We start from the raw sequence: 11,389 nt of genomic DNA on the forward strand, positions 1-11,389 counted from the left end.
GCCCCACCCAACCTGAAATGAGGCTTGAAGTTTTGGGTAGAAAGTGCTGTAAATTAATGTTAGCTAAATATGCATCAGGCTTCAGAAAGTTGAAGGGCCATGATGCGAACTCGATTAGGATGCCTGGCATTGAATTTCCGGAATATTTTTGTGTTACACCCAAGCTTTATAAATTGGGTTAAGAACTTCATTCTAACCAGGTCTAAATAGTAGGAAATCTCAGTCTAACTAGGTCTAAATGGTAGGAATTCTAATTGAGTAGAAGGGAATTTTACTTCCCTAGATTTAAGAGAAAGAAATACTGCCTTAAAAACACTATTAGTTAATAAGATAATAGACAGTGAAAACTTGAAAACTATGGCCTTAAATAAGATAAAATAGCAAGAAGTTATGCACATAGTTTACCCTAATTACTTAATAAATGGAATCATGGAGCCAATCCCAACACTGGATCAAACTTATGTCTCAAGATCCTCTCAACAAAACATTACAATTTGCACGTGGTATGTTTTTCTTTGTTCACTGTCATCATAACCATTATTTTATGTGTCCACGTCTCTACCAGAGTTTACATGAGTTTCACTTTCGCTATGATTTTCTTCTACATGTTGCTCTACTTTTTCTTCTTGGTCATCTGAATCCTCTGCCTCTGATTTGTGGTAGAAGGTCTCCTGGATTTTTGTCACACCCTTTTCCACAGGCCCTATAGCTTGATTAATGGTCAACACAACGTCCTGGACAACCTGATCACAATGTGTAGTCTAGAAAGTTAGAACTTAAAAATTGAATATCTTGTATGGAATGGCTCATAATCAGGGACAGAACTTACATGTTGGACCCCTTCAACAACAATATTTTGAACACTCTCAGTGACACTTGTTCCAGGAGCCTCTACATTAGTTTCCGTCTTTTCAAGCACGGCTGATTTCTCCTTGTCACCTTCCTTTAATTTCAGTGTTTCTTTGGTTGTTTCAGTAGTGACCTTCCCATACTCAGAGACTGGGAGGAAACGATATGGTTCCACCGGAAAAACGTACACATGAGCAACAGCTGCAATGGCCATCTGCCGTGAGAGAGAGAGAGAGAGAGAGAGAGAGAGAGATGTATGATCAGGGCTATAAAAATAAACAGGCTAATGTGACGATTTATAGTCTTCATGGTTTAATAAAAAATATTCTGCATTGACTACAATTAGGCAAAGAGCTGAAATGAAAAGAAACCGAACAGAAATTAAACAAGTACCTAATCATTATACTAATACCCTTCTAGAAACATGTATCCTTGCAAACTGGTAAACCTAAGCAGTTAAAAAGTGTGAAAAATGCCTAACCAGAACTTCATCTAATTACTCACAATTAGACTAGAAGCACTTCTATTCCATTCCCTTAGATATCCTTTTTTTTTTTTTTTTTTTTTTTTTTTTTTTTTTTTTCTGTAACATGTAGAAAGGGACTGATATTTCTACATAAACACGTGAGACCATCCTCTGTGGGACTGTGGACTCTGGTTATCACATTCTACATGTCAGATATAGAACTATTAATCTCCCTTTCTAGTTGATTTGGATATTAGATATTGTCAATTACCATTTGAGGCTTCTTGAAAGTATGTATTCAAGTGATATAATATGAAGAAGAAAGGTATCTTAGAACGAAAGGAAGTTTTAAAATCACAGCAACAGAAACAACTTACTTCCATACAAATCAAGAAATCCTGCAGTCCAGTTTGTAGTTTTCCCTCCTTCGGCAGAACTCCAATTGTATGCAATAGTGCGATACCCACACCTTGCCACCAAGTAGCAAACACAATGGCCTTGAAGCTGATGAACTTTGCAAGTGGCTTTATTGATTGAAGTCTTTCATGGGCTACATTGTAGAACTTCACGAGGCAATACAAAGCCCACATCTGGCTGAAGTTCAATACAACCGCTATATATGGATAACTGCAGGATATGAGAGTGCAGCAGATATTAGCATGAGAAAAGAGAAAAAAAAGGAGGAGGTCACAATTTCTTCTCACTTGTTATTATCTACCATTGCCATATATAGATATCAGGAAGAGATAAGAGTACAGCAGCATTTAGAGTGAAAAAAAAGGGTTGCGCATAAGAATGTTTTCAGCGCTGCTAAGATTGCTTGGATCCACAATTTAACTGAGAAAACCAAAGAAAATAATAATATAGCTATTGTTTGGGCTTGTCCACTGTTGCTTATGAAGGGCAATAAAGAATGAACAAAAATTAACTAATATGTAGCCCAACCATATAAATACAAACTTAATGACATATGTTTCCTACAGCATAATCAAGAAGAAAGAAATTTCAGTTGAAACCACTAATGAGAAAATCAAAATAAGTCAAGGGAAATTGACAAACTCCAAACATGACAACAGAATCAAATAGGGATATAAAAGCATGCATGAAGAACACTGGATAATGGCCCAAAAGAAAATGCATATCTGAGTTATGTCATTATGTGATGTAAGCACTATGTTATAATGAAACATGTACAAATGTTGGACTTGCATATAAGATACATACCCATAGTTCCACTTGAATTCCCCATCACCATAAACACCAAAGAGTTCTAACAATAATGCTAAGAAAGCACAAACTGTCTTCAAAATCATCTGGGCTATCCAGAAAACATTAGTCTAAAAGAGAGATTCAAACTGCACATAGAGAAAGTTCAGTGACTTACATATTGTACAAGACCAAATTTTTCTATTGCAAGCAAATCTTTCCCAAGAGTACAAGGTTTAAAGAAGAAGTTGCTGAACGACCTTTCCTGCACTGTACGATTCTCATCTTCCCCTTCTAACAATGGTTCGCCAAGCTGTTTCCGTGATTTATTTTCAAGCAGTTCAATGACTCTGCTTTCGCCACCTACCATATTTTTTATTTTGAGAAAGAACTTCATGAAAACACTATAGCAACATTATAACCTATTGAAGTGTGATCTTGTCTAACAAACATAGCGGAGATTAATGCAAATATGTGAGTATAGAGAGACAATTTGAGTTGTAGAAAGTTAAAGATGTTAATGTTTAATAAAAGAAAGGTAACAATCTCTTATGGAGACATCACTTTTCATAATTTTCTTTCCTATTAACTTTCATGGAGGTACTATATTTCATTAGGCTTTCTTTAAGCACTTAAAGTCAAGAATATTTATCCATTTACTCTCTGGCAAGGAAGTACATAAGGTAAAGATACATCTCATTGACCGTAAAACACTTCCAAAGATAAATGGTTAGTCTTAATCTCCCAAGTGTTTCCCAACAGTTTGTGAAATAACCTAAACAATTATCAAATTAGCCAAGGAAAATGGCACAATTGCATAGAAGTCAAATTAGCGAATGTTGCTTATGAAGATCTGGTCAGTAGTAGCTTACCCAGGCAAGCAATCAAATAGCTCCCAAAAGAATACAAGGCAAATGCTTCATAGCAGTTTCTTAAAATGTCGCATGCAAGGGATGCTTTTGGAAACCACAACGATATGATCTGGATAAGAACAAAACATTAATTTACCACCACTGTTAAATGATCAATCATCAAAATCTCAGATCTGAACCAGATATCTGGGCAATTACATTTTCTCTATTTCTTTCTTTGTCTTTCTCTATCTCCCATTTTTTTTTTCCTGGAGAGAGAGCGAGGGGCTGCGGGTGTGTGGGGGAGGGGGAAGGGGGGTAAAGCCATTTGTTGTTTGATTTTCTTAGTTAAAATCAATACATTTTTGTGAAGTAAAAATACATATGAGATTTCCAGAACATATGCTTTTCAGAGAGATAGAACCTCACTAACTCAGTGGCATAGACGGGAACCATGAAAAGAACAGCAACAATCCATTTTTGTTCCTGGATAGAAATCAATTAAGATTAGATTAAGTCAGTCATCATTTTTGTACCATTCACTATATAGAATTATGAATGCAAGTTTACATAAGCATTAAGGATATGTTTCTGTGGATAGGGGATATGACACACTTGTTATAAAATGTTCAAATTTTAGAGCCATAGCAGGCAAGATTCAAGTTGAAAAACCGTTATCCCCGTCAATTACAAGCTTAAAACAGAAGTAAAAGAAAAAAAAATTCTGATCCAAAACCACTGTCCTAAAGTTCTGTGGATAAAAAAGCTGATGCCCTTGAGCCCCATCGGTGCCAATGGAACCATCAATAAATAAAACCTATCTTTGGCAGGCTTGGAAATTTTTTTAATGGGTAATAAATTTCACTGAAAAAGCACAATGAGGGGTGCAATCCTAGTACACAGGTGGTGTAAAAGAGAAAGCATCCCTCAAGCAAATCTAGTGTCTAAGATTCTGCAGGCATGAATGTTTAAAAGGTGCTCTTAACAATATACATAAACGCATAACAAGTTATGCTCTTTAGGAGAGGCTTTTAGTCCTACACGACTGAGTTTACCCATATGCTACATTGGCTTAAGCAACACCCAATCGGTCAAACACCATAAAAATTTCAGTTTGGCTAATAGTGAATCAGAAGAAACACAAATTAATACAAAGTATGGCATTCATAGAACGGTCAGGATGCTTATTAGGGAAATGAATTAACTGCAGGATTGGTGTAATATCTGAGATGTTGGAGAATGAGAAAGATGGAGAGGATCAATGCTACAACTACAAAGCATCCTGCAGTGATGAGGGCCGGTTGATGAAGCCTTTGGTATGCGTCTGCATAGGCTGATCTAGAATTTGATGCCATTACCTGCACATCTTCCTCTCACAACTGCCTATAACTTGAATAGAAGCTCTATGCTATGACTTACCACCTATGGGTATGCAACCTGAGATATATTACAACATTAGATGATAAAGTAAGTATCTAGTAAGAAAGAATATACATTCAACAATTCGGGATGGTAACTTGAATGCAATGATGGAGAAAAATGTAAAAAATGCATGACACTGTTCCACTATGATTGGCACATATATATATTTTTCATTAACTTCCAAGTATTATAGAAGTCATGTTAATTGTAGGACTCATATCCTTCTACTACAGTACTGTAATTGCATTTATTGGATTCTGTTTCAATTGAATTTTTCATTGTCGTATGTATTCTGACTTTGTTACTGATAATTCAGCTTTCTTATTGAAGACCATTATCATTCTAGTCCAAACAGTAACACCCATAAGCAATTGCAAGAATTAACTAATTGCACAAGAATTAAGCCACAAAATTTTTCACTTTAAACAGATTCTATATATAATTTTCTCAAGTTGACATCCACATTGGAAAAAAGAAAAAAGTAACAACCAGAAATGTTTCTCTTTCCAACAAGAATAACAAACACTTTCTCTTTTCCAAATTGTAAATCGAAAGTGACCCACTGGGGCAACTTCAGCACTTAAAATATTACAATTAGCTTCAGTTATTAGAAAGCTTAACATATCTAATATTGAACCCCCAAAGAGAGAGAGAGAGAGAGAGAGAGAGAGAGAAAGCCAAATGAAGAACTAATAAAAGTAAAAAGAATGATTGAAGTCCATGAAAAGTGAATATTGCTGACCTCTGAAAAGGGTTTGATGCAGAAGAATGTAGCTTCTTCGAAATCCAAAGAATTAATACGAAACAATAACGGTCATATCCATATAAGTTATGAGAGCATGCATACATATTCCAAGTGTATTGGGCCACGGAGTAAAGTTTGCGTCCGAGGTTGACACGCTCCACTATTCGGACTTGTAGCAGTTCAAACACTGACACGTACAACTCTACTTTTCAACACTAACTGCTCTGTATATGATACATGCATGATCAGATCAGCCACCAGTATTTTTTATATATTAAAAAATGTAATCTCAAAGTGCTTGTAATCTCTTAACCAAGGAGGTTGGCCAAGTTGGTTGAGCTCTTGGTCTCAAAGTGCTTGTACTTGGCTCGACTAGGTGTGCTCTCTAGTTCGAGTCATGCTACCTGCACTTTGAAAATAATTTCCTTGGCCAGTGCTTTACCCCTTCGTGGGCTCACCCGGCACGAACAGTGATTAGTCTCTGGTTGAAAGCCTTGAGGAAACATTGTGGGAAACCAAAAAAAAAAAAAAAAAAATGTAATCTCAAATTATAATAGCTGTAAATTATTAATTTTTTTTTTCAAAAAAAATAGAAAAGTCTCTTAACACGTGTGTTTGGATAAAGATCTTCTCACCCTTTGATTGTTAGAAGTGATAATCCAAGTAAGATATGTTCATCTCAAAGGCTGTCTTTTTCAGATTTTTTATTTTAATGAATGACTATCTTTTTCAGATAAATCATCCTCTCTTCCTTTAAATGTAACTCTTATATCTAAAACCAAGTGAGACTTTAAATATTGTATAAAACCAATAAACTAAAAAACTAAAAGAAAATGTATTTACAATATAGACACTTTTATTATGTTGTACAAATGCATATTATCACCTTTTCCTCTCTCAAATTTTCCATTGGGAATTTTGAAGAATAAGATCTATACTGCACAAAAAAATTTTTACGTACTTATTTATTTATTTATTTTATATCATAAATAAAATCTCAACTTTTCATATTAATTTTACTTTTAATTAATTACTTCAACTATTGCTCCTATTGTTACTATTTATCTATTACTCATCATGTTTAACTCTCGACTAATTCTTATTTTGCCTTACTTTTGTAGTCTATTTGAATGAGCATGTGATCATCTTTTAAAAGATGAGATGTCATATAAACATGTTCTACAAACTTGTGAGTACCAATGGCTCTATTTTACCTTTTTTTAATTATTTATTTTCTTATTTTTATTTGCTTTGTATTTGGTCGGAAAACTTTAAATTTTAGTTTTGGTTTGCAATAACTATTTTTTTTTTTTTTAATTTCATTGAAACTATTTATTTCTTTTGGTGTAATTAAGATGCTATTTTGTGTATTAATTGTTAATTTGTCCTACATATTTGATATTAGTTTTGAAACATTCTCCCCTTTTGGTTATCAGGTTTTACTTTTTAGAAAAAAAAACAAAATAGTACAAGCTTTTCTCTTCTAATTAATTATTTTTACATTTTATTTCCCCTTAATGAGTGGTATCAATGATTCCTCTAAAAAATAGACGAACCTCTCAGCACATGCGTGAGCACATGCTTAGAGGCTAGTATGTACATACTTATATCCCTCATTTGGGACAATCATTTTATCAATCTAAAATACCCTCGCATCTAATGTTTAATAAGTGAAAACAATTGAGGAAAAAGCAGTAAAAATACATTATTAACTCCCCCCTAAAAAAAATGCCCCACAAAACTGTTGTACTTAACTCTTCATTAGTTTACAAATTGAAATTTAAATGTTCAGTTTTCCACTCATTTACAATTTAAAATTTCCTGTTGTTATCAAGTCGATACAACTTACAATGTTTTCCAATCTCTATCCTCAAGTCTTTTGCATATTTCGAAAAACCACACACACAAGAAACCAATCTTCCTATGTTACTCAAAGCATTAAGAGTAGCGAGAAACATGAGTGGAGGCAACCACGCAAACAGTTCCAAGGTAGTATTTAGTAAAATATTTCTTTCTATTAATGTCATTATTTAATGACATAATTAAAAATAGGTTAAAATGCAAAATCCACCCTCTAAGTTTCTCCAAAATTCATTTTAGTTCTTTAAATTTGTTTTCATTTATTACAGTCTTCTAAGTTTCAAATTTATTCAACAAAAGTCTTTTCGTCAACTTTTGTTATAATTTTTTGAAAAAAAAAATTGGAAAATATTTTTCGATCATTAATTGAATTTTTAATTAAAAAAATTTGAAGAAAATTTTAAAAAATTGAAAAATTAACCACAACATATAAAAAAATTTGATGGAAAAGCCTTAATTGAATGAATTTAAAACTTAGAGACTGAAATGAATGAAAGTAAAATTAGGGGACTGAATTGAATTTTGGTGAAACATAGAAAGTGAGTTTTGCATTTTAGCCTTAAAAATAAAAACACTCAAGGGATGGTTTTAATATTCTGTCTTCATCAAAAGTTGTTCATATAATTTTTAAAGCTCCGTTTTTTAAAAAAATTTTAGCAAAAAAAAGATCCATTATTTTTAGTACTTCACTGCCAATTTTTTTTAGTACTTAGATAAAGTTTTAGTTTAATTGTTTTCAGAATTATATTTTCCTTTATTCTGATTTTTTATTTGGCATTTTATTTATTTCATGATTCCCATTCTTTTACTTGAAGGTTGTTGATGCCCACTTTGGCAAGGAGGCCCAATAGCAAGAAGAAGCCCAACAATATGGGAGGAAAAGAGTTAGTAAATTGAGAAGAAAACCATTAAGCCCGAATGGTAGGAATAATGGATCATAGGCCTAGAAAATAGTAAATGGGCCTCAAAGAAAGCAAGCGGGCTTAAAGGAGCCCAAAGAAAGAAGTAGTAAACCCATGGGCATTATGAGAAATAGAAAGCAAGTAAGGAAGGGCCAAAGAGGCCCGAAGTAATGAATTAAGTGAGTAAGGGGTTGATGGGAAAGCCCATAAACTCCAAGAGTAAATGATATGGTAATTTAGGCTGGAGAAGCCCAAAAGACTTAGCAAAGGCCCATGGGAATAAAGAATTAAAATGGGCCGAGGATGCTCAAAAGGATGAAATGGGCCAAGGATGCCCAAAATAGCATGAATACTAGCCCAATGATAATACTGAGCCACTGGAATTAAGCAAAGGGAAAGCATACAGCAGGCCCAAAAAAGGTCCAGCAAGCACGGGTCAAACAATAGCACAACAGGTATGATAGAACAGCATGACAGAAGTGCTAGCAGACCCGCGAAAGGGGCAAAAAATGGATTAGAGAAGGAAAATTCCACAATCAAGTAAGGCCCAGCTCAGGAAGGAAGTAAGACATAAAAAATGAAGGCTTAGAGACCCATTCACGCCACAAGAAGTCTCAAGCACTACCAATTTGTACCTAGCTAATACAGGAGTGGTGGGCCATGGGTCAGAGGTAAGAGAGGGTGTAGTTTGGCTGTGGGGAGAAGAGGGAAGCCTATTTTGGGGTTCCCACTCAAACTCTTTTGGGGGAAATATTCTGCTGGGATGACATACCACCCAAAAGAGGGAAAAATGAGTTGGAATTACTAGGTGCATGCCATGAGGGATAGTGAGAGAGAATGCCCACCCTTATCCAGATGGGAATGCCATGATGAGCAAGCAAACAAAATAAGACTCTTTGTCTGGTAATGGGATGCGGCACGGCCAGAATAGGCAAGTGGTGGTGGCTGGACAGCTGACATACTAGTGGGTGGTTTGGAAGTACACCCACACCTAGACAAAAGCAGTTAAGGGGTAAAATAGTAAAAACCTATCATAACAGGCAATATAAAGGGTCATTCGCCATGCACAGGAAATAGAACAAGGAGGAAAGGGGATAACATAAAAACACCGCAAGAAAACAACGAAAGAAGAGAGTAAAAAAACAGAGTAGAGAACTTAGAAGGAAAAGAGAATTATAAAGTAAAACAGAGAGTAGGCAAGAGTGTGGTAGCAGGCAGGCACCGATAGGCTAATCTCTTCTCTCCCTCTAAAAGCCTACTCTTTAGAAAGGATTAAGAAATTTGAGGATAAGCCACCTAGGTCCATTCTCTCAAAGTGAGTAATTTCCGTGGTAAGATTTCCCTGTGAGGTTACTCACATTAAAGAAACGGTTCCCTTCCTAGACTTAACTCTGCTGGACAACCAAGCATGGCAGACTGATCATTCTTTTTTTCATTTTTATTAATCACACAACAGTGTTATTTTCTCTTTCTTTATTGTTATCATCTTGTTTATATTGCATTTATATTGCTGCGTTGCTTCTTCTTTTGATTCATTCAGTATTTCCTGTTTTCTGGTTGACAGTAGGCATATTTCCTTTTGTTGTTGTTATATTACAACTGCCTGCCATAACTTTTTTGTAATAGTTTTCTCTGCCATGGGCATGTGACCAAAATTTTAGTAAAAGGGCTTTAGTTTGTCTACAAGTTGGCTTGGTGTGTATTGCAGTCAAGCCGGTCCTAACTCTCCTACCCAGAACCATTGGGCCATAGCGTGGCAGGAGGCAGCCCAGCCCATTGTTGCAAAAAGGCCCACCACAAAGGTATTTTCATTTTTTTTCTTTCTCTTATATATTTAATTTGAATGTCGTTGATTAGATTTAATAAGAAGGCACAATAACTTTACCCTCATTGTCCATCAACGATTATACTTTTTAATTATTTAACACTATGGAAATTGCCTTCTGGATTATGCTACTGCTACTTTGATTAGATTTATCACTCAAGCTAATTCAAAAGTCTTAATTCAATGATTTCATAATTGCTAACCTTTGAACATTTAGTGAAAATAGGGGAATAGTGATTGGAAAATGTAGCACCCCCAAATTGAGATGAATATAAAATTATAACGCTAAACCTAAAAAAAAAAAAAAAAACCCTCATCACATGAACAAAATGTTTGTGATGAGACTAGTATAAATAATGTAAGTTGTTCATATGTGCACCTAATTCCAAACCCAAAAAATTAAAAATTGAAAAAATAAGAAAAAAAAAAAAAAGCTTTGAGAACCAAAAACAAGTATAAACATTGAGATGGAAAAATGATTAATTGATGAATATGACAATTCAAGAAAAATTTAACTTTGAGAAGATGCAAAAATCAAACAATTTGACATATAAAAACACATTTAATTTGAATTTATCAGAAACACTCAATATTATACGCTCACTAGAAATACATACAAAAAAAAAAAAAAAAAAGATTTTCAAAACATTATATGTTCTCGATTCTCTTTGTTATATACTTATATCAACATACAAACATATATACATATTTAGCCTATTTTTGAATCTAAGCATTTTGTAGTCATAAAAATCAAAATCATTAATAAGATTGACCCCCACCCCCCAAGGGTGAAAGCCCTTGACCTAGTTGATATTATTGATAGCATTGAGAATCTCAAGGTACTAGTGGTCCGTGGATAAGCTGACAACACTACTCATCAGTACCACTTGAGATTAGGTATTTATTGCACCAATTAAGTAGGTAATTACTTATTACTCTCTTTCACTTTACCATTCCTTTTAACAGTTGTTTAATTAAATAATAACAAAATGTATTGTTTTGATGTTGGGGAAGACAAAAGCTTAGGTAAACGGTTGTTCCCATGATAATTAGATTGAAAGTGGATCTATGTGAACAAGTCTAGGGAGTAGGGAGAGCCTTCTGCGAGTGTTACAATATCCTTTGGAAACCAATTGAGAAGGTAAATACCCTGTCTCCTTTATAGGAACGAATGTTTTGTTTAGATGTTGAGGAAGTAGAGAATTTGAAAAATTACTTTCTATTTGCTGTTTTGTTTATAAAACCAGTATTACTTTGTTTGAT

General features: G+C 34.3%; 1 protein-coding gene across 1 annotated transcript; it reads right to left on the reverse strand.

Annotated features, from left to right (window-relative positions):
• Positions 1-338: 338 nt before the first annotated feature.
• LOC115968279 (protein LAZ1 homolog 2) lies at positions 339-5,595 on the reverse strand. Its single transcript, XM_031087624.1, has 9 exons — positions 5,537-5,595; positions 4,578-4,809; positions 3,802-3,858; positions 3,394-3,502; positions 2,700-2,884; positions 2,540-2,628; positions 1,693-1,942; positions 830-1,063; positions 339-743 (listed from the first exon to the last, which is right to left on the reverse strand). The coding sequence occupies exons 2-9, from the start codon at positions 4,725-4,727 to the stop codon at positions 543-545; spliced, it is 1,275 nt and encodes a 424-aa protein (XP_030943484.1). The 5' UTR covers positions 4,728-4,809; positions 5,537-5,595; the 3' UTR covers positions 339-542.
• Positions 5,596-11,389: the final 5,794 nt, after the last annotated feature.

The sequence above is a fragment of the Quercus lobata genome, chromosome 11, assembly GCF_001633185.2.
Source record: "Quercus lobata isolate SW786 chromosome 11, ValleyOak3.0 Primary Assembly, whole genome shotgun sequence".
Classification (NCBI taxonomy): Eukaryota; Viridiplantae; Streptophyta; class Magnoliopsida; order Fagales; family Fagaceae; genus Quercus; species Quercus lobata.

Coding starts and splice junctions, on each gene's coding strand:
- LOC115968279 (XM_031087624.1), bottom strand. CDS start 4,727: ATGGCATCAAATTCTAGATCAGCCTATGCAGACGCATACCAAAGGCTT. Junction 3,859..4,577: donor GATATTACACCAATCCTGCA/GTTAATTCATTT, acceptor ATTTCTATCCAG/GAACAAAAATGGATTGTTGC. Junction 3,503..3,801: donor CCGTCTATGCCACTGAGTTA/GTGAGGTTCTAT, acceptor GTTCTTATCCAG/ATCATATCGTTGTGGTTTCC.